We start from the raw sequence: 21810 nt of genomic DNA on the forward strand, positions 1-21810 counted from the left end.
AAGACCAGTTGAAACAGCTTTTTCCTCCCTTTACATTACCCACATGTTCATAGCTTGTTATTGCTGAACAAGATAAAAAAAATCTTCTTCTCTTTCTGTCATTTATGCTGCCTTTTGGCATATTTCAGCTTCAAAACTCATGCTAAACTGATCCTTTCTACCATGCACTGGGATTTTTCCATTGGGGGTCATGACTGCCCCTGTTAGCCCAGCCTTTAATGAGACAACTGTTGGTGGTAGATGCTTCATTTTGGGGGTGTTTGACTTGAGATGCCTTTGAAGGGACTTGACGTTTAAAAAGACTCCTTCCAAAGTAGGCATCCAGAACCTGAGGTGCTCCAAGGTATTAGTATGTGGAAACTTTAGCTTTAGTTTTAGGTCAATTTAGGTTGTAGCAATTAAGATGAAAAGAAAAGCAGGAGAAGAGACAAAAGGGTGATCCTTAAAAAAAAACAAAACAAAAGAAACAACCCAGAAACAACAGTTCTCCAAAGAGATTTAGGAGTAAAAATTCAGATGACTTTCAGTAGGAATTAGGCTCTAAGGACACATCCACACTGTGAAATGGAGGGATTGGGGGTCATTAGCTCTGAAATGGGAGCAGCCTGGCTGGGCTTGCACCGCGCTGTACCCAAATTACTAAAACAGTCTGATCAGCAGGGACCCGAATGGGAAGGACAGCCCTGCTCTGCCCACGTGGATGGACTGATTGGGGTCCAAGGAGCAGGGGGTTGCCAGCACCAAGCTCTGCAGTGTGGTGCAGATCCTCCACGTCACCGAGATGCTTTGGAAGGTTTCACCAACAGGTTGCTTTCCCTGACATGTTGTATCTGCCATTTGGGACAGAAAAAAACTTAATGAGAGAGCAACTGAGAGCAGGAGATGACTGGAATTTTTCAACCTCCTCTATTACTGCCTCTCTCCCTGTCTGGTGAGCTCTGGTTTTCATCTGAAAAACACAGCTCGTGGTATCTCACAGGAGTGCGAAGCCTTAGCTGGTGTTGGTTAATGTTTCTTGAAGCTCGGAGAAAAGTGTGAAGTATCCTTATCCTTAGTAAAGATGGGAAAGGAAGACAAAAATAACCTGCTGGAGGCACCCTCTTGCTGCTACATCAGTGCAATCTATTGCACTTTGATAACAGACAGTGCAGGCAATAATATTTAACCATTTCACTTTTATATTAGACCATTCTGCCTCCTTCATGGGGAGAAAGCAGCAAATATGCTTTCTGCTGTCAGATGAATGTGCCAGGATGATGAATTCTAGCTCCAGTTGCTTGACTGACTGACTGATCTACTCCTGCAATGGAGCAAATATATTGTTTCTCTGAGCACTGGCTTTGAAAATGGCTTTTTGAATATTACTTTTATCCATATCCCACTCATTCACCTTAAATTTATCATTCCCTGTTCAAGAAGCAGTGAGTGGTGCAGTCCTTTATAGAAATGCTCATGTAAATAATTCCTAGTCAGCCTCAGTATTGCAGAGAAACCATATTTAACAATCCTCTAAAAGTCCCTTTTGTTTCTCCAGTATGTCTTTGTGCTTAAATATATTTAACAATGACACTTGAGCTCTGGACAGTGACATTTCAGTGACAGTGGCTTGCAGGCTGCCGGGAAATGGTGAAGTTTTTGGGCTCTCCAGGCGCAGGTGGCTGCATTGCCAGTCTGAGGGTAAGCAAGGAGATGTCCTCAAACGTGGGAAGTAAGTGTGGATGCTTCTTGTTAGATACCCAGTGCTTCTGCAGCCTGTCCTTCCCAGGCTCTTTATATATTGAAGCCCTTTACACCTTGTGAGAAGAGACTATATATTCTTATCTCCTTTTTGCAGATGAGAACTGAGGCACAAAGACGCTGTAGCTCAGATTGCACAAGATAATTAGGGATCTACCTTATACTTAGGTGCTTCTTCTCACCTCTTTTCCTCAGTGCTTTTGATCTAGATGGGAATTAAATGCACAGATGCTTTGAAGGGTGTGAGGTTATGCGACCAGTCTTGACGTGGAGCAACTTTGAGGAGGATGCTTGACCCCAGGTCTTCTGAAAGTCTTGAACTGGCCTTTCTCCCTGGTGGAATAAAAGCTGAGTAATTGAACTTGTGCCTCAAAGGGACTTAATACTTTTTCTTCAGAGAAGACAGTTATGAGAAGAAGGAAGTGGACCACTGTGAGGCCATGCACCAAACCCTACTGCGAGGAAAGGCTGCTGAGCTGTGCTGGACCTGGGTGAAGGACAATCAACCTCACACTTCTGCCAGGGCAGACTCTCCATGGCATGTTGCCTCTCCCCTGATAACGTTACTCTCATCCCTAGTGAGGTCAGATGGCAGGGAGCCAAAGACGTAGCAGATACTGGCTGCAGAGAAAGCAGTTTGTCTTCTAGCTTTGGCCCGTCCACTCCTACCTCCCCTCTGACTCAGAAGCCCTTGGCTTTCGATTGGCCTTTGGAATTTAGAGAATTGGGTCTTAGTGGGCTAAAGAGAAGGAGGAGGCAGCTAAGACAAGATGCTCAGCATCTGAGTCTGACCAGATAGCAAGAAGACAAGGCTGAGATCTTCTCCTCCTGCTCTTTTTTTCCATCTGCATCAGAGGTGGTCATTGGAGGCACTGCTAAGCTGCTAGCAGGTTTTGAAAGTTGTTGGGTATTTTTCCCCACAAATAAGGCAGCTGCTGTCCTAAATATGTAGACAACAGGAACAAAGCTGAATCTTATCATTCCCTGCCAGCAGTCGTTATGCTGACAGAGAGATGCATCTGATTATGGTCACTGATCTTGTGTTTTTAATTAACAGATACAAAATGACCAGTGCAAAGAGATGGAGTCCACGGCAGACAAGTGGGTGAAGCTAACAGACAATGGGGAATGGGGCTCTCATTCTGTAAGTGTGTAAAAAATTCTTTCATGAAGCTTTTTTTCATTTATAAATATCTGTGATTTCCTCTGAGCAGAGAGCAAACAAGGGCCAGATCCTGTGAATGCATCTGAAGAAGCCCAGCTTGCCTAGTATTGTGGGCAAAGCCACCGAGATCTCTAAGGGGCTGATCCCAAAGCAAATGATATAGTTGCAAGACTTTGTATTGATTTTCCTGGGCTTTGAATCAAGTGCTTTATGAAGTTAAATAGATTTATGCAAATCCACATGCCACAGTCACTCTGCATGATTATAATTGAAATCTTCTACAACAGTTGTTTGCTCATGAGAGCACGAGATTATTCCCTGTTGCTCAGCAGAGCGGTGCGAGCAGTGTGTGTATATGGAGGCAGGCAGGACGGGCATTTTATTCTCAAATGTGTGCTGAAGAGCTGGACTGCACCCAGCTTGTTCTCCGGTGTGACCTACCCGGTTGAAAAGCTGTCAGCACCAGGGTGGCTCCCACAGCACTGATAGAAGCATGTCCACGTTGGGAGCGGCAGCCCTTTGGCTGGCCTGTGACCCAGCTGGCTGAGTTTGTTTGGTGCACGGACCATGTGTAGACCAACTCATTATCTCATGCTGATGCCTGGTTTCCACTATACCACCATACCCTAATTCCCAGAGCCATGCCGGCAAAGGCCTAGCATAGGTGACATTATGCCAGAAGAAAAAGGCTTTCTATTGGCATAGACAGCAGCCTGGTCTCTGTTTTCCATGGTCTGCTTATGCCCCTGGAGGAGAAACTGTATTCCCGAGCCAGCTCTGGTTGGCAGTGCCTGTTAGCTCAGGTGCAAGCCCCACGTGAGTCACTTTGGGAGGCAGGAGAGCTGGGTGAGGAGGCATGAGTGGCATGGGCTGAGGGGTAGGTCCAAGGCCAGGGCATCGACTTGGGTGAGCTGAGAGATGTAGACAGTGTCTGCACGGGAGATGGTGCCATCTGAGCTCATCATCTGGGATGTGCAAGTGTCTCCACTGACTACGAAGGTTGCTTGGATGCCTGGCTGAAATGTAGACACACGAGATAGGTGAGATGACTGTTCTGGCTCTCCTCGAGGCTTTTGTCTGCATTGCAAATCCTACCATGGTGGCTCCTCTGAGCCCAGTTTTCCAGTTGCTGCAGCCTCTGCTTTCAGCATGCTAGTCCTGCTGCACCAGAGCTGATGTTGGGTATCTCTACACCACACAACATGATGTTTGATTCAATATAGTTGCAGTTCTGCTGTTACCTGCGGGAACCCAGCTCTCCTCTGCCCCCCGGGACAGTAGGTGTTTGGGGACTGGGAGATGCAATATGCTGTATCTCCGCTTTGCTGAATTTTTGGACTCTATCCTGGGTGAACAAAAAGTGTCGTCCTGCCAGGAGTGTACAGCACTGCTGTAAATCTCATTATCCTGGGCCATTGTGCAGGTAGAGTTTATCCCTCTTCTTGTGTGAAAATATAGCACCTTCAGGCCAGTGCTGCCAACATCACTGTGTTGGCAGTAGGCGTCTTGTACTGGGCTAGTAGATATGGTACAGCTTTGCAGGCCAGGCAGGGTCTTGGTAAACCTGCTGCTTTCAGTAAGTAGAGTGATACTGTAGTTACACAGGTGAGTTGAAGGCAGCAGGCATCAACACTGATGGCGAAAGAAGTGTTCCTGCCTTCCTCCTCCTCCTTATCCCAGCCATGATACCACCAACCCAGCACCCTTCCTGTGCCAGCACGGGGGTTATGCTGAGCCATGCTGTGAAGGCAAGTAGGTCAAAGCAGTTGGAAACTGAGTTGTTTTCTGCATCTCATCTGCTGCTTGGGGTCAGAAATGAGCAGGAGGGATAGGACTGCTGCTGGGGATATTCATGGTTTGTGCCTGGCTTACTGATCATGATGCTGTAGTGTTAGAAGCAGGCAGAGCTTGATTTTTAAAGCCTATAAACAAAACTCACTTCTGAGCCTGGATTTTTGAACTCTGGGTCGTGTTGGGTTTCTTTATAAAAGTGTATCTCAAGGCTTTAAAAACAAACTGATTGACTGTATCCGAACATAAAGCTAGAGATAAAAGCTCCTGAGTGCCAGGGGTAGCTGGATAAAAGCAGGAACAGCTTTTTCCCAGTTCTGCTTACAACAAAGTCAGAAGCAGCTCTTGGTGTTTTTCCATAAAACTGGGGTGTGAGCAGCTTTTTTTATTAAACCCACTGTGGCACTCCTTAGAGATGTCTCTACAGCATCTGCCTAGCTGTGTCCCCTTTACTTCTTGACTCACTAAGCAGCTTAGGAAAAGCCAGGATTGCTGTGAGGATTCAAGAAATATGAGTAATGGAAATAAGAAATAAAACAGTTTCTTGGTGAGGGGATGTCCGCTAACTGTCATGCATATTGTTGCAGGTAACTCTGAAATCAGGTAGCAATATATTATACTGGAGAACAACAGGGATTCTCATGGGGTCCAAAGTAGTAAAACCAGTTCTGGTGAAAAACATCACAATTGAAGGTAAGTGATATTTGCCGCTTAGGTCTTATCTCACTCTTTGGTCTCAGTGTTTGCCAAGTGCCATTTCTACTGGTGTGCCTACAGCACCAAAGTAGCTTTTTTAGCGCCCTTGTCCCCTGTCTCCTCCTCTAAAGTGCAGAAACAGAACAGCAAAACTCCAGTCAGGGAAAGGCTGAAAAATTAATTTAGCTGGTAAATGGTGCCTTCTACTGGAGAAGACTGCCTTAGCAAATAGAGAGAAAAAGGAATAAACAGGTTTTCTTTAATGTAGTATAGCAAGACCATGCTTATTGCTAAGCCTCTCAACACTGATAAATGGATGTATATTTCACAACAGTGACAGTTAAATTACTATTTAAGTAATTTAATTAATGTGGTATTGCTCTTTTGGTCCTGTTCTAAGTGTAATCAAACTTGGAGTGTCATATAAGGTTCCTACATAGGCCAGACTTGCACTGAAGAGCAAAGACCTAAATCAAGAGTCAGCAAAGCCAAAGTGTCTAGAGTGGTGAAAGCCTGTGATTTTTAAGCTGTGTTACCCACCTGGCTTGCTTTCCCCCATAAGCAGGTGGGCAGTAGTTATGGAGCATACCTCTCTGTATTTCAGTGCTTTATCTGTAATTTACCTTACAGGAGTTGCATATACATCTGAATGCTTCGCGTGCAAGCCTGGTACCTTCAGCGACAAACCAGGTTCATCTGGGTGCCAGGTGTGTCCAAGAAATACTTATTCTGAGAAAGGAGCTAAAGAGTGCACCAAGTGTAAAGAAGAAATGTATTATGCAGGTACATAAATCAAATGGGTTAAGCAAAACCAGGAGAGTCTGAGTACGTAAGGTTATAAGCTGTTCCTGTGTGCAGATGTGAGAATGGTTTTATCCAACAATGAAGTTTAGTCTCGAGTTGATATGCATAGGGGAAAGGAAGATGGGGCTTCCCAAAAGCTGCAGAGGGCACATATATACATAATGGGCCACAATCGACCTTGGCTAAGGTCATCTGTGCTAACATGAAGGGATGGAGATCTTTATGCCCTCAAAGGGAGCAGTTCTGAAGGATAATAACAGTCATGCTGTGCCCTCTCGTGGTAATTTGTGTTATCGGTTGGCGGTGACCTGAATTGGATTCATCACTGCCTTCAGACTTGTCATGTTTCTAGGAATCTCTTTTCCAAATCCTCTCCTGGCCCATCCCTGCCTCCTGTGTGGTTAGAAGATGTAGTGTTCTAGTTGCAAACCCCAGTCCCCAAAGTCCTCTGCATTCCCAGCTGTGGTTAGCTGGTGATCATCAAATAACACAATAATGCAAGATCCATTCTTCATGGTCAAAATGTCTTCAGTTTTCTTCCTTGTAGTTGTTTTATAAGTTTTTGAAGAATCAGTAACCGACCACAGAACCTGCTATCAGAGACTATGGCAAATGACTGGGGACCTGTGCCTGTGCTCAGGATGGGAATGGGAGTTTTGCAAAAATATCTGGGGAGAGGAAAAATTGGGCCAGTGTTGTAAGGAAATTTCTAATGGGTTAAAGTGTTTTTGTTCCTTATCAAGTGAGAACATATTTCCGTGCTTGGCAAACTACACAAATTACTGCTTGAAGGTGAAGGGGTTGGTGTAAGGGTTTGGGTGACTCCCTGGTTATACTGAATCAATGAATTTCAGTGTGACAGTACAAGCATAGCTGGTATTTTCCGTGTTCCCCACCTTCAGTTCAGGGGAAGGTTCATGTAGACTCCATTAAGAGTTTGATTTTTCATTCTTGTTTTGTATTTTTTTGCTGACTCAGTTTAATCTCCAGATTTTAAGCTCGTTATGGTTGTTTCCAGGGGCCATTTGATAGTTTAACATCCTGTTCCTCACCCTTTCGTTTTAGATGAGGGATCCAGTGCATGTATAGAGCGTCCTCCATGCACAAACAAAGACTTTTTCCAGATCCATACCCCGTGTGATAAGGAAGGAAAAGTAAGTAGAAGGCATGATACTATTTTTAAGATCATTGAGCTTATTGTGACCTCTTGATTTGAAAACAAGGTAGGGTTTCTAGGAATCTCTTTCCCAATTGCTTTCCCAGTGTCACTTCCAGCATTGAATCTCTCTGAGGCTTTGGGCTTGTCCTTTAGCTGCTTTCTCTCCAGCGTTTATTCATCTGTAAGAATCTACCTGTCATGGGTCTGCTTAAGGGATCTGTCATTGTGAAATGCTGAGCTCCTTGTACTCATGATTGGTCTGACTGTGTCATTGGTGCTACCTCCATGCTCATAAAAAACCAGGGTTGGACCACAGGCTGAAGTACCGTCCCAGAACAAACCCTACTGTTTAGCTGTTAGCAGTCTTTCCTGGCATACTTTTGGCTTGTGACAACTTGCCCTGTCCCAGCAATGCCCAGGCATGATTCAGGTGCTACCATGGCACAGGAACATGACCATACCTACTGCAGGTGGCAGAGCGTTTGGCTGCATAGATATGATGTGTATCATGTCCCCTGGTTTTAGCATGAAAGAAGAGCCCATGATCTGTTGAAATAATGGTATATAGATAGCCTGGGAGTATTCATGTGCAGCAGCAGAGCTTAGCTGCTAATAATGTGCTTGTCTCATGGGGTGCCTCGGAACACCTGGACTCTCGGTAGATTGTTTTACCCAGAGATCTTAGATCTACTGGATCTCTCACAGAGGGACCTGCTGATAGAGCAGCCTGGCTTTGGAGCTCTCCTGCCCTTTGTCCCAGCAGTCACGTAGGGATTTTGGTGGGATTTGGAGAAGAAACTCCTGTTTAATGGGATATGGAGCTCACAGAGGTGTGGACATGTGGTCAGGCCTGTTTTGTCTCTTTTCTTCCTTTTTCCATCTCTCTTAGATCCGGATAGGTTGACAAGTAGTCAAAATCCATAGTACCTGTAGGTTGCTGGCCTAATATTTGCTGGCAGGATGGAGTATTTTGGAGTCTCCTGGTCAGCCAGTTCCAAAATGCAGCTGAGAGTTTGTGTGCTTTAATAACAAAGCATCAGCGAGTTTAGCCCCAGAGCTGGCAGGCTTTACAACCTGGTCTTGACTCACTGATTCTTGCTCTGTTAGCTTCCTGTAATGACTGGAGGAATTAGCAGCAGTGTTCACTGCTGCACCCCCAGGTACTGCTTTAATTGCAGCCTCCTGCGGATTACCCTGTCACTGCTCTGTGCAATTCAAGGCTCCCTGGCATTGAATAAGCTCCTGCTGTTGACCCTCTTCCTGCCTGCTCAATGGCCTTTGCCTTCACTGATGGACTTCATCAGAATACAAAGTGGGTCTTTCTGCAGACACCCTTCATCTTCCACGTGCAACAACAACATGTGTCATAGACGCACAGATACTGGCTGGGTTTTCAGGACTGCTTTCACCACTTAGTGCTCTGCATCTCTGGAAATCAGTCCAGGTTTGCTGTACTCCCCAGCCATCTTTCCATGTGATGCGGTCCAATGAGAGCGCCTGACTCTGCAGCCCATCTTCAGGTGAACAGTGACTGTAAAGCACCAGCCTGAAGGCCTATTGATCTATGGCTTACTAAAATCAGCCAGGTTTTTCACTGGACATGAGATTGTTGTCTCCCTTCTGCTGTCCCCACTCCACGTGTAGAGGGGCCTCAGGAGATTTAGGCACTTGACTCCTATTGACTTTTCACCCATCTACTGCTTTAAAAATCCCAGGCTGATTGCTTCAGCCCTAGTCTTAGAAACCCTCACCTGCGTGGCTGTGAGCACTCTCTGACTCTTTTCTCTCTGCTCAGATGCAGTAGGATTACTTCAGTGTGTACAGTGTGTCTGGGCTCTGGGCAACCGCACAGGTACTTTACCAGCTTCTGATCCTTTTTATTTTAAATGCTGTGCACCCTGATGCTGCTGAAGCATTTCTGGAGCAATACTCTAGAAAATCCTGTCAGTGTGCAGGAGCAGCAAGGGCAGGCTGATCCATAAGGGGCAGGGAGCCAGATGCCACTCTGACAGCAGGAGCAGTACCACAGTACCTGAGCACAGTGATCAAAGCAGACCCAACATCCATGACCAGATTCAACCAAGGTTGCCAGACAAGTCCATAGTGATGAGGCAGGACCAATGTCAAGCTGGGACATCAAGTTCATTGGTCAGTCAGGGTGTGGATCAACCCGGGTACGTGACCTGGCACTGGCATGGCTGCAACACAGCGCAGGCAGGGACAAAGGGCGAGAGCCTCAGCTTAATTGCAGCTCCCAGGAGCCGAGGCCTGAGCCTGCACTGAAGCTTCTTCCAGCTTTTTTTTCAAACAGGTTCAAAGCTGGTCAATACTTCTTGAACAGCTCTGTGTTATCAGAGGGCTAACCTTGAGTGCAAGCAACTCAATGCCCGGGATGGCAGGGGTTTGTGCTCAGGGCCCTGAACCAAATTCATAAGGTGAAATCTCCCCTGTCAACCTCTGTACCCATGCCTCTGGCCTCAAGGATCCCTGATTGCGCTGCTGGGACTAAAGGGTGGAAGTACCCAAAGAAGGAGCTGTGGCCAGGTTAAAGTCTTGCCAGTTGGGTTTCTCAGCTCTGGAACTCAATTAATTTTTGTCTTGAGATATTAAACCCTTTCAGGGATAGACCCAAAGACAGATGAAATTTGAAACCCAACACCATGGGTGATGCATCTCACCTAAGCCTTTTCCTGAAGTTGGAAAACTTGTGTCTCGTCAAAAAGAGGTGATGTCAGAGAGGTGATAACCGTTGTATATGGTAACACCAAGGACTGACTCATGTTAGTGTTCATAGACTGCTCCTTATGTAATGTGGAGGGACTGGAGAGGGGCTGGAAGAGTTCCTGTGTGGTTTGGCATTTGCTCAGTAGATGAAAGTGGCTGGAGAGAAATTGAGGACTTTCCAAAGAACAGGCCAGTATGGAGAAAATGCAGAATTTGTGATGTTCTCTGCTAACAGATGCCTTCCCAATAAAGGGATTTTATAATGCAGAAGTTATATTTTGGGTTATTACGGTTAAAATGCAGAGATTGCTTATGCAGTTGTTAGAATTATTTATCTGATGTTCCTCAGAAACATTTTCATGGGAAAATCCACTAGATAAATAGGAATGAACAGTAGTAATTGTTTTAAGCTTCACATTTTTGCTTTGCTCTTAAGGCCTGAAATCTTGGAATCTCCTGTGAACCCAGTCACTTCTGTTTCCCTTCTGTGCTCTTCTCTTTATTGTCCTGGATGTGCAAGGTCTGGTTTTGGCCTAAAACTTTATGCATACCCTAATTTCATTTACAAGGGGGACCTTGATTGGTGCATTTAATCCTAAAGCTTCCTAACACACCATGTGAGCTCAGTGTCTTCTCCTTCCAGACTCAGATCATGTACAAATGGATTGAACCCAAGATCTGCAGAGAGGATCTCCCTGATGCATTGACACTACCTCCTTCTGGAGAGAGGAAGGATTGTCCACCCTGCAATCCTGGCTTTTACAACAACGCCTCCTCTTCCTGTACTCCTTGTCCACCAGGCACATTTTCGGATGGGACACAGGGTAGGAGTCCACAAAAAAATTGCTTGTGACCCCCAAAGCAGTTGTCTGCTTGCATGTGACTTAGTTTAATGACACATCATCATAAGCCAGAGTTCATTTTGCATAAAATACTTATTAAATAACATTGGAGAGAGTGAGTTGGATACCTGTTTTCTCTCTGAAGTCCTTTCTTACCAGGGATTGCTGCTCTAAGTTGACCTGTTGTGTTCTGGATGCATTTCTTGGCTGATATAAACATCCTGAGGGTTATTTTAAGGGATTCTGAGAAGGGAATCAGAACTTTTACAGTCAGTAATTCCTCCTCACCCATTCTCCTGTCCATGCCAAGTTCTGCCCTGTGAAAATCTCATTTTAAGCACTGTCAGATGAGTACCCTGCCAACATTGTCTAGCCTAAACTCTGGCTTGTTGATTCTGGGACGTATTGGTCCAGTGGTCACCTACAGCATTTTGTGGGAACTCATGTTTGCCAGTATGATCAAACCTTCATCTGAAGCCATTAAAAAGGAAGTGTGGCTTGGGGGATCAGTTGCAGATTACTTACCACGAGATTATGATCTGCAATTTATAAAATGCTGGTCTCGTTTCCACTCTTCTGGTCCTGATAAGTCTTTGGCTGTTTAATTACAAAGAAATAGATTATTTTCTTTGCTCATTATTTACCCCAGAGAGTAAAAAAGTAATGTCTATGTTCTTTAAAACACTGTTTGAGATGTGCTTTGGCTGTGTGATTTCCTTTCCTGCCCTCTCGCCCTGTAGAGTGCAAAGCCTGCCCTGCTGGGACTGAACCAGCTCTTGGGTTTGAGTACAAGTGGTGGAACATCCTGCCAGGCAACATGAAAACGTCTTGCTTTAATGTTGGCAACTCAAAGTGCGATGGGATGAACGGTGAGCCAAACTCCCTGTGTTGTTACCTGCCTGTCTTTCTCCTGCGCTGATCACTGTTGTAATGGAGCACTCATCAAAATGAATATGCTCTTTGCTACGTGAGTCACAACACAGTTTCCCCCCTTTTCTTCGATTGCACCAGGCTTGAAATTTCCTGTAGGAAGCAATGACACAATATCACAAAGAAGAAATAAAAAATCTCTTGTATACCAGAAGAGGGCAGGAGCTGCAGCCTTTGTGAAGTCCCCTCAGCCAAGGACCTATCCCACCATAGACTTTGATGCATATGAATATCCCCACTGAAAAAAACCCAACTATTTGACTTCTCTCTAGTTTGTCTCCTTTCATGTTTTGTGATAACTATGCCCTTTGAGGTCACACATAATTCTTTTGGAAAACTTAATTAAAGTCTGTGATCTTTGTTCATTTAGCACTCAAAGCTTTCTCTCTGCACATGTGCTAAGATTGCAGCAGAAAGCAGTCACAGCTCACTGGTGAAAGCAGCTCCGTTCGGGACTTCTCCCACCTCCAGCCTTCTCTGAGACATTTTCCTCAGTCTGATCCGCCCTGTCAAGCTGATGTAACTCAAGCTTTGAATTATGCCTGTTGAGCAGAGGGGCACTGAAATATATGCATGACGTTTAACACATAGATTCATTGATTCATCTGTTTTAAGGCTGGAAGAGATCAGATGGATCATCCCCCTTGAGCTGCACACCACAGGTCAGGGAATTCCACTTGCTTTGCTGATTTCAAGGTGACATTTGCCTATAAAATCAGCAGTTCATCTAATTACTAAAATTTTTCATTCAAAAGCGTTGTTATACTGCTCTATAGTTCATAACAGACATCTTTAAAAGGTACTAAAATACTGAATTGCTTAAAAAAGTGTGGTAACAGAATTGTTTTGGCCATATGACCCAGAAACCATCCATTTCTTGATTTTTTTTTTCTTTTTTTGTCCTGTGAAGGTTGGGAGGTGGCTGGTGATCACATCCAGAGTGGGGCAGGAGGCTCTGACAATGACTATCTTATCTTGAACCTGCATATCCCAGGATTTAAGTAAGGAACAGGATTTTTTTCCATCTGTTTCTCATTTATCTTTGCCTCTTACACCTATTTCACATTATCCCTGGAATGAACAGAGTTTTCCTTTCTGAAGTGCAATGATGTCTTGAATGAGAGACAAGGGGAAACTTGCATTTTATTCCTGTGTCCCCAGTCAGCCCATTGCAGCAGATGATTCTGTAAGACCTTGGTTTTCAGCAGTGTTTGCTTCAGTCCGAGATGCCAGCCGGTTGGCTGTCTGGAAACTGAGAAAAGATATTCCTATCCCTCTGTTTCTAAATTATCCCAAAGTAACCAGATAAATCTGCTATGGGGTGCATACTGGCACGTGCCCTGAAGGTGTTTTACAGAAACCCACATTACTTTGCACCGTGGCTTCGGCACATTCTGTGCTTCCCCTGGAGCCAGTGGAGTGATGCAGGCACCACAGGAGATCAGGACATGCCACCTCTCCTGGACCCTCAGGGTGAATGAGCTGCTTGAGGTGCTTGTGCATCTTCTTTTTTAAGAGTGAGCTTAGACTCCTAGCTCAGATGAGGTGTCAATTATTAAGACAGGTAAGGTACGGCAAAATGAACCTCGCCCTTCCTTTCCTGTATCTCAGCTGAGGGGGGTTGTGACTTCTTACACCCAATGAGCAAACCCTGACTTTTATTTTACAGCATGGGCAAACAGCAGTGAAAATAAAAGAGAAGCAAAAAACATATCTGTGGAAAAGTTCGGTGTGTCGCAATTTGCTGTTTACTGTTTAGTACTTTGCAGGGGAGCATCCTGAATACTTCTGGTTTGCATGAAACTCCTGAAAGCGTCTCCCACCAGTGGAGGGTAGATGCAATTAAATCGGTGTAAATCACTTAAAGCATGTAATGCATTTAAGCGACAAGATTCCCTACCAATATGGTAAAATTTGGGTGTTGATTATAAGGAGGGAACTGTACCATAAAGAAGTCAGACACTTAAAAAATAATCCTGCTGTGCCCAATACTCAGTGCAGAGCCGCTGTGCAAACCTGGCCTCCGCAGTTCTGCGAGGGCAGGTTTTATGTGACAGGACTTTGATGGTTTCCCCGCTGCACGAAAAGCAATTTGAAGGATTGACTGCTGCCTGTCTGGAGAGCATCTTGTAAATGTTTCGTTCCTTCCCTGTTAAACAGACCTCCGACATCGGTGACAGGAGCAACTGGGTCAGAACTAGGACGGATTACTTTTATTTTTGAGACCATCTGTTCAGCAGATTGTGTGCTGTACTTTATGGCGGTAAGTGAGACCTCTCTCTCCATGACTGAGGACTGAGCCTGGTATTCCACATGTCACTGTAATACCTCTACACAGGTGTGATTAGTTGCACTTGGTTTATTATGACTAAGATTAAATATGACATTAGTTTAATATCTGCGGTGCCCTTGCAGGAAGGATTTGATGAATGACCTAGCAAAATTCCTCCACCACGTGAATTGTGAACCATTCTTGGTTACCTGTTTATTTTAAAAGAATCATTGGACACCAAAGAGCCAAATTTTCCTGTGTTAAACCGACTGATAAAATTCTCAGTGTCTCTCGTGCAGTCGAGTTAGCCTCCAGAAGTTTAATAGAGTCACAAGTCAAGATGTGGGGCAGAGGGATGGGAAACAGAAAATCTGGAAATTTATTCTTGATCCTGCCAGCGACCTGGAGAATCGGTAGGGCAGCAGACAGACATTTGTTTGGGAAAGCAAAGGGCCGTGTTTTTTACTTTCCTCACCTGGTTATCGAAAGTCCATCAGCTGAGGAAGGTAACTGGATCTGCGACAGCTCCTTTGCCCCTGCTATTGCAAAGGGAAGCTGGTTCTTTCTTTTTTGTATTTAGTGGTACTTTAAAGGAATTTGCTTTTAATTTAAAGAGAACTAAGCAGAAATTAGGTGGTAATTTAAAAGAATCTGCCTTTAGTGATAATTTAAAGAAATCTGTTTTAAAGAAAAAGCATCTTTCACTGGAACGTTTACAGCTGATGGAGAATAAGAAACACAAACATAAATTGAACAGGTTTTTCTTGTGTAAACTTTAATGCTGTCTTATTGACCTCAGTTCTGTTTCACTAGAGACACCAACAAAGTGGGTATCTGAAAATGGCAGAAACTACAATTTTTCTTTGAATTTTGGCCTTCCCCTCTCTGTGCTCTGGTACCCACATGTTTTATACAAAAACAGAATTTCAAATCTGAAAGAACGACTGTGCTGAATCTGTCCTCATAACGTTTATAACCTGCTATAGGACTTCGAACTTAACGGTTGTGTGAACTAGAGCATCTTTTGGAATAGACACCCATTCTCAATTAAAAAATTGCCAGTGATGGAAAAGAGAATAAATGTGTTTGCTCTCCTTTATTAAATGTTAAATGCAGTTGTAAAGTCCTTTATAGATATTAATCTCTGTATTATAAACCACTAGTGTTTAGTGTAGTATGACCACATTATTTTTTTTTTTAATTTTTTATGGCCATTTTATAGGATGTTAATCGAAAAAATACCAATGTGGTGGAATCATGGGAAAGAAGTAAAGAGAAACAATCCTACACGCACATCATCTCCAAAAACGCTTCCTTCACATTCACCTGGGCCTTTCAGAGAATAAACGAGGGCCAAGATGTAAGTACTATACGTACAGGGCTTTACAGCATAGCTTTCCTTGGACACACCGCCACAGCTCTTGCCCTCCACTGAAGCTCACAGGCTTCTTGTAAAGGGTGAGTGGCTGTCACCATATAGCATCCCTTGGGAGGCAGCTGTGGATAAACCATCCATGTTGACAGACAGGTGCATGCATAATTCGATCCCTGAATCAGTGCCCTGGTGCACAGTCCTGTGATTAGTGTCCACATACAATGGTGCGATGGCACCAGGGTGGTTTCCTCGGCTCTTGTTCCAGAGCAGGCAGTTCATCAATGACATGGCAAAGATCTACTCCATCACGGTGACCAACGCAGTGGATGGAGTTGCCTCTTCTTGCCGGGCCTGTGCGCTGGGCTCTGAGCAGTCTGGCTCATCCTGCGTGCCCTGCCCGACGGGACACTACATCGAGAAGGAGACCAGCCAGTGCAAGGAGTGTCCGGCCAACACGTTCCTGTCCATCCACCAGGTCTATGGCAGGGAGGCCTGCATCCCATGTGGGCCTGGCAGCAAGAGCACCAAGGTACAGAAACTGAGGGTCTCTGAGCAATGGGCAGACAGGGTTTATTGGGATATAAGCACTCAAAAGGCCAGTTTTAGTGCTTTCCTACAGGTATATGCCTTGTGAGCACTGGCATATAATTATAACCAATGATCCCACTCTTCCAAATATGTCCCTAGTCTAATTTCTGTCTGTAAATATGCAATAAGAAGATAAAATTGACCACACCGGCTCAAAAAAAGGTTCATTTCAAGAAGCTGTATGGGGGACAGTGTAAGAACAGGGCAAGCATATTCGTTACTTCCACCTAAAACTGTCCCAGACTCCTGCTGTTTTAAACTCAGGGACTTCCTCAGCTGGATGATGTTTCTGTGCCTTTAGAAACCTGTAACAAACTCCTCTTATATGAAATTGCCCTTAAGCCTAGATAAACATTTATCATGTGCAGCATCCTTTGGCAAGGAGCTGCACAAGGACTTGAAGAACTGCTCCAATTTGTTTGTATTGTGCCTTTCTCCACCTGGGTTCTTATCCTGTCCCTGTTTCTTGAGCTCTTTCTTGTGTTTCCTTTGCATGATGTAAGTATACCTGAGGCCATGTTCTGGTCTATCTACAGGGCTTTAAGCTGAGACATTGGGATCCTAAAAGCACCCAAAACAAAACAAAGCAAGAAACACTGCATTTTCTTGGTTAATGCAGCAGACAGCAGAAAGGCCAGGCTTAGGGAACATTAAAGTCCTGATATGTGATTGCAAGGGACTGAAACAGGAATGGGAATTGTCCCAAGGAAAAGGTGAATTACAGGAATAGGACAAAGTTCCCCTCCATCCTTAACAAGGAAAGCAGTCCTATCTGCAACAGCTTGCTTTAACTCCCAGGTGAACGGTTTGCTGCTGGTCCATAACTGCTCTTTAATGGATGCCTCTCCCTCTCTGAAGGACCACTCTGCCTGCTTCAGTGACTGCCTGATGTCGTACGTCAAGGATAACCAGAGCCTGAATTACGATTTTAGCAACCTCAGCCAGGTGGGCTCATTGATGAGTGGACCCAGCTTCACCTCCCGAGGGACCAAGTTCTTCCACTTCTTTAACATCAGCCTGTGTGGGAATGAGGTGAGCTCAGCTGGTGTTGAGGGTTGGGGGGATTAACCAATTTGCTGCCTGTGTTGATGCTCTGTGGGATCACACTGAGACAAGACGAGGACTCCCCTACAGCTGAGCTGTCACCGAGACCGTGCAAACACTTTCCTCTGGATCTTGCTCAGCAGTGCAAGAGGACTTTTGAGCAGCCAAGTGATTTTCCAGAGCAGACATGACAAGTGTTTAAGGCATAAGTAACACTCAGAAGAAAAACCCTGTCACATCCCTACCTTTTCTTAGTTCTTGTGCCTTCAAGTCACTTGGGTCACAACCCTGACCTTTTTGTGCTGCCACCAAGGAACTCAAGCGAAGAGTCTGAGTCTTTCTGCCAACTTCTTTCCATATGTTTCCCTCATGACTTGGCTGGAGATGTTGCTGTCAGCAGAGCCCCTGGTCACCCTGCTGTCTGCCAGTGGCCAAGGTGCCTGTTGCTGACGTTGATTGCAGCCTTTTAAAGTGGTGGAAAAATGTGTTTAGTCCATGAGTGCAAACAGTCTCTGCCCCAGAGTCAAGATTTTTCTGTCTGGGGCTTGGACTCTACCAGAGCATGTTGTCATATACATAAATTGAAGTTTCGGAGCAGTACCAGTGATGTGTATTGTCCCATGAAAGCCAATGCATGTAGTTTACATTGATGTTCAGCCCTGTAAAGTTCTGAAGTCTCTTTCCCATGTACCAAAGGGTTGGCATGAGTTGAGGCAAATGAGTAGTCACATTTCTTCACAGTGTTTTGCATACTTTTAGTCTTAAATGTGTGTTTAAGTACCACCTGGATTAGAGCTGCTGACAACTAGATCCACAAAGGTACAGATATGCTCACTCCCCTGTGGATCTGGTCTTCATTTTCCCAAACCGCTACAATGGTACTACAGTACTACCAACCATATGATTAGGTCCTGAGTGCTTGGCATTTTGTCAGGTCAACTGAGTCTGGTGATTTGTCTTTCATTGCTGTTGCTCCGAGATTCTAGCACTGGTCTTGACATGTAACATTAATGCTGCCTTGAAGGCTATATATCTGTTTAGGGATTTCATGTGTTTGTGCTTTGAAAATATTTTTTCTGGATTAAATCCCAAATAAAGAGGTATTCTACAGTATATTATTTAAAGGCAAGGGAAATATGGTTTTCCTTTGCAAGCCATTTTATTATGCTCTGCAAGTAAACACTGTGCTGTCAAAGTAAAAAAAGAAGAGTGCTTTGTAGCACGGGTTTCTGATAAGACACATATCAGAGGTGACATCGTGTTTCTGGGTCTGTACAAGGCTTTAATCGGAGCTTTCACAATGGCACAGTTTGTTGCTGCAATTTGTCCTTCTCATGATAGAAACATCAAGTTGTTTCTAAGGTGCAGGAATGAAACTCATCCAGTTTGCACTCAGGAAGTTTGCAATCTCTCCTTTCTCAAACTTTTTCACGTTCTATCAACAACCAACAGCTTCCCCATTTTTTCCTGATTGTCCACAGGGGAAGAAGATGGCTATTTGCACTGACAATATCACAGATGTTACTCTGAAGGATATGGTTGCAGAATCAGAAGATTTTTCCAACTTTGTGGGAGCTTTTGTCTGTCAGTCCACGATCATCCCGTCGGACAGCAAGGGTTTCCGAACAGCCCTGGCTTTGCAGTCCAACAGCCTTGCCGACAGGTTCTTAGGTACATGGTTTGTCTTCTGCATGTTGTTATCATGGATGTACTCTCATGTATTTAGGGCTGCAGATTAAATCCTTTTCAGCTCAGCAGTGCTGCATTACCCTGGGAGAAGAGCAAAGGGGCAGCCCAAGATTCGGTCCCACTTTGTTCCTGAGCTGTGAAGCAGATGTGGACAGATGCCATTGCTTTTTGCTGCTGTTTAAGTACAGCGATGGCTGAAGTAGAAGAGTAAGGGCTCCCCCCATCCTTTGTTTCCCATTCCCATATTACTCACTCTTCCCTGTGTTTGGTCTAGTGGGTCCCATGGTGCATAGAGTTTCAGCACAAAATCTGGAGAATGTAATTAAAAAGCACTGGTTTTCTTTCATGTTTCCTACTCACCTCATGCAGGGCAAGACCAATCACTGTAGTAGTAGCATTAGTCCAAGTGTTTCTGCCCATGCCAAGTCCCCACTCGGGCAATTTCAGAAGAAGCTGGAGCTGGGACGTAATTAGGCAAGGAAGGAGGAGGCTTAGGGCAGCATGGGGCTGTGCACATCATTAAGTCTTGCATTGCTCCGGCTCACAAGTTCCCAGAGTCTGAGGACAGATTAGACAATGAAGTCATTTAGTCTGCTCACCTATCCATTACAGGCACTGAGTGTTTGTACTTTCTCCCTGGCACTGAGCCCAGAAACTCATGTTTGACAAAAGCACGTCTTTGGAAGAGCATTCAACCCGGACTTAAGACTGCCAGAAATAAAAGCTTTGCCACAGTCACTGGTGTTTTTTTCCACTGGTCAAACACCTTCTCTGTATTTTGTTTTAAAGCAGACTTGTTTCCTGTTTGAATTTGCCTGGCTTCAGTTTTCAGTTCTTGCTTCTTGTTATTCTTTCTCCATTTCACACCCACATTTTCCTCCTTGGAGAAACATTTTGTGTACTTGAATCACCACACTCTCCCCAGTCTGCTCTTCTGATAAACTAAGTAGACCAAGTTCTTCTAAGTCTCTTGCTCTCATGTATTTCTTTCAAGCATCTGAATAATTTTTGAGGCTCTTTCTGCAGCCTCTGTAGCTTGTTATTATATTTTCTTAAAGCATGGGCATCAGAATGGAATAGTATTCCAGAATTTAATTCACTATAATGGCAATAAAAATCACTTCCTTATTTGTATTTACATGCAAGGATGGAATCCATGAGTCCTTCTTTCTCTAGACTCATGGGATTTCATGATGGCTTCTTGGATCTGATGTCCACTCTAGATCTTTTTCAGAGTTACGGTTTCCAAGGGAAAATCTCTCTTCCTTAGGACTGGCCTTCATCCCTTGCTGCGCTTGTCTGCACTAAAATCTGTTTAGTTTGATTGGGACCAGCTTACCAAGTGAACCAAGTTGCTCTGTATTTTATTCCTGTTCCTTGTAATCTTTGCCTAATCTACACACTTTACCAACAATGATTATATAGTTACTTGCAGATCCCTGATGATAATCTTGCATTTTGGGACTCTAATATCAATGCCTAGAGAAGCCTGGAGACATACTACATTTGATGACAATTTCCCATGGCCAGATAATTTTATAATTAGTTAGTTAAATAAGTTTTAATCCAGAGTGTGCACTTAATTGATATTACACTGCTAACTTTTTAATTAGAATCTCATGTGGTAATTAGTGAAATACTTGATAAATTTACATAATTTTCTTTAGCAACCAAACTCATCAGCACTCAAGGAATGAAATCAGATTTGTTCAACAAGAGCTGTTCTCCATAAATTCATGTTGACTGCCATTCATTATATATCCATCCATCAACTGAAACCCATCTTCCACTTATCATTCCTGTTATTTTGCCTCATTGTGTTAGTCGCATTGTAATTTGGCTCACCACATCCCCTCTCCATCAGTCTTCTGACATTTCTCTATCATTAAAAGCTCTATTAAAGGTCACTCTTAGGTATGGACTTGCTAGTTTATAAGTGTGCATGCCAAGTAGCTGCCAATATCCTCTCCTGCCACTGAAGGAATGAGGTGTTCAGTTATTGTCTTGGAAAGCAAGGAGATAGTCCTGATTTTTTCCTAATATGGAGAAAAGCTATCAAGCTCTTCTGCTGCCTTTTCTTTATTACAGTTGTTACATTTTTAAATGGTTGAAGTTTGCCTTTCCTATCCATAAGATGTACTTTTATTTCTAGTATTTCTAAAAAAGTTCCAAACTTACAATTTTTCTAGTGCTGCCAAACACAGGCTTTTCCCTGAAGTCTTTAGCGTCCATTATCATTTTTCTGTAACTCATAACTTTTGATTTTATTTGATTCTCTATTCCCTCTCCATTAAGTTTATGCCAATGTTTTTATTTAAATTGTTCTTTTACCGCTGTTCTGATCCAAGGTGGACTCTTAGTCAAAGCTATTGTCATTCTTGAGAGAGTCATTGCGGCTTTTTAGCCATATAATTAATATCTTCTGAAGAATGACATATTTTTTTTCACACTTGATTTTGCTTCTAGTGTTCTTATTTTTGAGAAACTGCACTTTGAGATGCCATTTCTACAGTACTGCATATTGGATGGGAATATTCTCGCATTGCCTCTGTTGAATATAATAAGGTCCCTAAGAGCTATCATCTTCCAGCCTAGTGAATAACTAATCTCTGTCGATTGTGTTGCAATCCAAATTTAAGTTACCCTGTTTTCGATGCAATGTCTTTGATGAGAGGAAATGATCCTCCTTGCTGACGTCAGCGTATGTTCTCAGAACAGAGGTCCCTCCACAATAACCTGACATCTTTCTGCACATGCTCCTGATGGTTGCTGCAGCACAGCTCATTTTGTTCTGTCTGTTGATGTGATGCTCTGTAGCTATCCTTCACCTGCAAGCTCTCCTGAGCAATGTTATTGAGCCCATTGATCCATGTGCTTTCACAATCCCAAGCTCTGACTTGTCCTACACCAGGCAGTAGTGTCTAGTGCAAACTGTCACCTTTGTTATCTACTATATTTACCTAAAAGGGTTATAACCAGACATGGATTTTCCAG

The 21810-nt window shown here is 43.9% G+C and overlaps 1 protein-coding gene across 2 annotated transcripts in view; it reads left to right on the forward strand.

Annotated features, from left to right (window-relative positions):
• Positions 1-21810, forward strand: part of ELAPOR2 (endosome-lysosome associated apoptosis and autophagy regulator family member 2) — a 110019-nt gene that overhangs the window by 74880 nt on the left and 13329 nt on the right. For both annotated transcript variants that reach the window (XM_076358040.1, XM_076358126.1), the window contains exons 5-16: positions 2795-2881; positions 5281-5386; positions 6020-6172; positions 7259-7347; positions 10720-10900; positions 11659-11787; positions 12759-12849; positions 14009-14111; positions 15343-15480; positions 15761-16024; positions 16942-17115; positions 18609-18798. In XM_076358040.1, coding sequence (XP_076214155.1) covers positions 2795-2881; positions 5281-5386; positions 6020-6172; positions 7259-7347; positions 10720-10900; positions 11659-11787; positions 12759-12849; positions 14009-14111; positions 15343-15480; positions 15761-16024; positions 16942-17115; positions 18609-18798 — 1705 coding nt within the window. The remainder of the gene's footprint in view (positions 1-2794; positions 2882-5280; positions 5387-6019; positions 6173-7258; positions 7348-10719; positions 10901-11658; positions 11788-12758; positions 12850-14008; positions 14112-15342; positions 15481-15760; positions 16025-16941; positions 17116-18608; positions 18799-21810) is intronic.

This window comes from Aptenodytes patagonicus, chromosome 1 (assembly GCF_965638725.1).
Source record: "Aptenodytes patagonicus chromosome 1, bAptPat1.pri.cur, whole genome shotgun sequence".
Taxonomy (NCBI): Eukaryota; Metazoa; Chordata; class Aves; order Sphenisciformes; family Spheniscidae; genus Aptenodytes; species Aptenodytes patagonicus.